The sequence below is a fragment of the Ambystoma mexicanum genome, chromosome 10, assembly GCF_040938575.1.
Source record: "Ambystoma mexicanum isolate Mex_15411 chromosome 10, UKY_AmexF1_1, whole genome shotgun sequence".
NCBI lineage: Eukaryota > Metazoa > Chordata > Amphibia > Caudata > Ambystomatidae > Ambystoma > Ambystoma mexicanum.
The window spans coordinates 158212126-158216571 of record NC_090932.1 but is presented as its reverse complement, the minus strand read 5'-3'; the positions used below and the strand labels follow the sequence as shown (position 1 = coordinate 158216571).

Below are 4446 nucleotides of genomic sequence, written 5' to 3'. Positions count from 1 at the left end.
GTAGTCTTGTGCGATTGATTACAGCTTTTTCCTGCTTCCGCACAGGCTTCAAATGTATAGTGCTTAAGCTTTATTATTGAGCACTGGGAGCATGCATCAAACATATGAGCGGTTGGGTCAGTTTGTACAGTAACATCTATCAGTGCTCCTTTCTTTCAAACAGTTCCTCCAGATTGAACGTTGAGACTTTGACTAGAGCAGCTTTCTTGCTCTTTTTCTTTGTTATTTTGCTGTGATTGTTTTCCTTTTTTCCCCTCCAAGGGGTGATGTTATTAGAGGAATGGTACCAGCAAAAGGTGCGCTCCGTGTTACGATGTTTAGATCTTCCTCCACCCCCGTTATCACAACCGTAGCACAGTTCGCCAGAGGACAATAGAGATGTCACGATATTGATTTTTTGACGGTATGATAACCTTCATTTGAAATGACGGTATACCGCGGTTATCGCAGTATAGCGCGCACGTGTGTATAAGCATTGTCTTAAATATTATTTTGACAGGAAAAGTCACATTTTCAACAAGACACCATACACAAACAAGAAAACATCACCAAGAAGTTGTCTTAGTTCTTCTTACAAACATTTATTTTAGTTTTAACTCAACGGAGCAGGAGGTCCAATTTAACTTTGTAAACCAATACAACCTTTTTAGAAGTTTAATTAAAGAAGAAGGATGCCAAGACATGGATGACACTAGGGTCTCAAAGTAGGATAGCTGGAAGGTTTTAAAAATCAATCAACTGCAGGCATAGCTCTGGGCAATCACCCAGACCAGACTATTGTTTTTCAAGGTCTACCTGCCATCACAAAAGGAAGAACGCCCAATTTGCAAATTCAATATGTTTTGTTCCTTCTGAACAATGATGGTCAGAGAAGGGGTGCCCAGGGGTTATGCCAAAACTTTTGGTTTGCTGAATTATGTTTTAGCTACACTACCAAGGTAAAACGGTCAAAAAGATCATATATCTGCTTACTCAAAGTCTGAAAAAATTCTAGGTATTAGAACGCAAGTCTGAGTGACCAGCAAACAAACCACTTTTGTTTTAGAAAAATAAAAAAAATCACAAATTATGATGCAGAAATACCAGCATGTTTACATGCTCTGTAGATAGTCTGCTCCTAAAAGGAGATAATATGTAGCCACTGCTACTGAATACACGTTCAGAAGGAACACTAGTTGCTGGGATGCACAGGTATTTTTGGGCTAGGTGTGACAGAATGGGTAATTCCTTTTGATGTTGTTTCCACCAAATGAGCGGATCCTCATTTCCCGGAAGAATTGGCAGAGCTTTGTAGTGTTCGACTTGAGCAATGATTGCTGCTTCTGGTTCAGAGTCTGCTGCCATAGAAGTGGACTGTTTCACACTTTCTGTGATTTCCCACAGTAAATCATGTAGTCCTTTTCTGGGATTAACATCAACTGTTTTTTTGCTTGCTACTACTGGAGTTGGTGATGGAACTCCAAGGCTTTGCAGCTGCTGCTCACTCCGTTGTTCTTCACTACCTTGGGGGGTCCCATTTCTTGTCATGGTGGCAGTGGTAAAATCTGATTCCTGATCCTCACCTTCTTCCAGGCTGTGTTTTTCTTGTAAAGCATTTTCTTTTATTGCTTCTGTTGTATCAGACACATTACTGAGGAAGTGTTCTTTGAACCTTGGATCCAGGAATGAACAGATGTCAAGCAACAATCGTGTTTGAGGTGCCTCGTATCTACTGCTCAGGTCTGCTGCAATAGTTTCTTTCATTTCTCTCGCTAGTGGACGATCAGTGGGAGCACAAACCAGAACATTATTCAATAAATGATTTAATATTGGTCTGATTGCTGATGCGGTGACACGTGTGCCACTAGCAAGGGAATCTGTGAACATGTGGACTGATCCAAGTACTAATGAAATGTCCTCAAGGTTCGTCATGTCATTTTGTTTTGGCATCAAATGCCAGAGATTTCTATCTGCCGCAAGAACTGCACACACCGCTTGCTGCTGCTCAGTGAAGCGCTCTATCATGTCGTATGTTGAGCCCCACCTTGTGACTACATCGTGAATCAGGGAATGTTTAGGAACGTTGAGATCAGTTTGTTTTAAGGTTAGCTCTCGTCTTTTCTTCCAGCTGCGGCTGAATGACTCAACCAGCCGTCTGCAACTTTTCACTGCTGTGTCAACGCGCTGAATTTTTAAACACTTTTGAATGCCTAAATTTAAGTTGTGGCCAAAGCAGCTTAAGTGTGGTACTTTAAGTACCTGTTGAAATGCTTTCTTCATGTTTGAGGCGTTATCTGTGCCAATACATGTAAGTCTATTAATGTCTACCTGCCATTGTTGTAACATGCCTTCAAATATTTCAGCTATGTGTTCTGCAGTATGGTCTTCGGGCACATACAGTGTCTCCAAGCAGTGAGACTGCATGACCCACTCTGATGAGATGTGGTGGAGTGTCAGGCTAATGTATGGCTCCCCTTTGCCACCATTGCTTGTCCAAAGATCTGTAGTTGCTGCAAACCACCTGGCTCTGCCAACAGCTTCCTGCACTTCATTTCTCAAAGCTGAATACAATTTTGGGATTTCTTTTCCAGAAAAAAATGTTCGCGATGGAAGTTCGTATTTAGGATTCAGCTGGTTTACTAAATGCTTGAAACCTGGTCTTTCTACTATGTAATAGGGAACCATATCTTTTGCAATGAAGAAAGCAACAGCAGCATTCATTTGTTGTGCAGATTTAGAGGTACGGTCATATTTCTTTTGCTTCTCAAACATTTTTTCCATTGTATATTGAGTGAGGTTTTCTGGGGATTGGCGGCACCACTGCAAATGCAAATGCAAAAAAATTAACTCAAAAGTAAACTAAGGTAGGTAAGTTAAAATCATCTACATGTGGACAGCCCCACACACCAGCGCCAAGGCAGCAGCACCTCATCAGTTCAAGCTGGGCCTGTGTGATGCAGTGCACTGCACTAGTGCGCAATGCACATGTTACCCTCCTAATCATGACGATTTTATTTGGTGATGAACGTTAAGTTTAAAACTTAAAATACCTTTGTACTGGATGATGCTTCTGTGGAGTCTGCTGTAGTAGTGAAAGTGGCAGGATGAGCAAGTCGTTTCCTTTTGATGGACGGCTGGGTTTCTAGAAAAAGGGCTGGATGATGCTCTCGAAGATGCGTAAACATATTAGATGTGTTTCCACCCTTAGCTGAAATTTTTTTGGCACAGGCACGGCAAATGGGAAAGCCATCTTCTTTTATTTCTCCTCTGATTTTAGCGTAGCCAAAGTAGTTCCACACTGCTGAAGTTCTACGTTTCACGGGAGGGTACAGCAGCATTTCCTCACATGATGGGCCGGCGGTGTTGGTAGTGTCATGGTGTTCATCTACCTCTTCCATCATTGTTGGATTTGGTTGTTTTCACTACTTCGCCTAACAGTTGCTCTAGCTGCACTTGTATAAATTTGCCTCACTATTTGACCCTGAAATTGGAAATAAAATAGCCTTATTGACTTTTGATTCAGTCTGTGGCAGTGATCGTACAGTTACAGTACTATTCAACATCAACAAGTCACTAACTTTGATAGATTCAAGTTATTAGTCTGTGAGGTCAATCCCCTCTCCTTTTAAGTAGAACCGTACAAGTGCTTTTAGACTGACACACACCTCATGTGATGTCTGATGATGTGACATTTTACTTTACACGTCACAGACAGGAAATGGAATACATAAGGGTGAGACAAAGAAATACATACAGGTAGGTGGGCCCGGGCCGCCGATTGAAGGCTCTTAAATAATCTGTGGCTACTGGCTATAATATAACGAGCCCCACCCACCAGCTGTATTTCTTTTGTCTCCATTATAATGTAAAAAAGAAAAGTGGAGATCCTTTTTTTGTTCCATTATAATGTCTACTCTACTCCAACAGGTGCGTGCCTCTGAATGCCGTAGTGAGTCTAGTGACAAAGAAGGATTGGGAATTGGGATAGGCAAATGTGCATTTAGTGTTTCAGATCCCTGCTGGATATCCATCTTGTGTCTTGAATCAAGAGTCAAAAGAGATGGCCACCCAGCATGGATGTGAAACACTACATGCCCAATTACCCACGGCCTGCGAAATGCCATAGCTAAGAAGTGGGTGGAACAGATGATTGTTAAGCCAATGACTGAGGTGATAATACAGGAGGAAACTGACAGCCGCAGGGATCAAGCAAAGTCTGCAAACACAGCTATAAGTCGACTCCCAGAATGCAAAATAATGTCGACCTGAAAAATCTATTTAAGCCCACTATACTTTCAGTGATTTGAAGACATGTAATAAAATAAGTTGTGTAATAACAAACAGATATGCAGATTCTTTGCAACAAACCTCCACTATTTGGTGCATGTATACGATCATACGAGGTTAGGTTTTTAATTATTAACATATGACCCGTGAGGTAACTCGCTCACAAAGATCTTTTGTAGG

The 4446-nt window shown here is 41.5% G+C and overlaps 1 protein-coding gene across 1 annotated transcript; it reads right to left on the bottom strand.

The window, feature by feature from the left end:
* Positions 1-1059: 1059 nt before the first annotated feature.
* On the bottom strand, positions 1060-3380 carry LOC138492835 (E3 SUMO-protein ligase ZBED1-like). The gene is made up of 2 exons (XM_069620178.1): positions 3030-3380; positions 1060-2799 (listed from the first exon to the last, which is right to left on the bottom strand). The coding sequence occupies exons 1-2, from the start codon at positions 3378-3380 to the stop codon at positions 1060-1062; spliced, it is 2091 nt and encodes a 696-aa protein (XP_069476279.1).
* Between the last annotated feature and the right edge of the window lie 1066 nt (positions 3381-4446).

Coding starts and splice junctions, on each gene's coding strand:
- LOC138492835 (XM_069620178.1), bottom strand. CDS start 3,380: ATGATGGAAGAGGTAGATGAACACCATGACACTACCAACACCGCCGGC. Junction 2,800..3,029: donor AAGCATCATCCAGTACAAAG/GTATTTTAAGTT, acceptor TTGCATTTGCAG/TGGTGCCGCCAATCCCCAGA.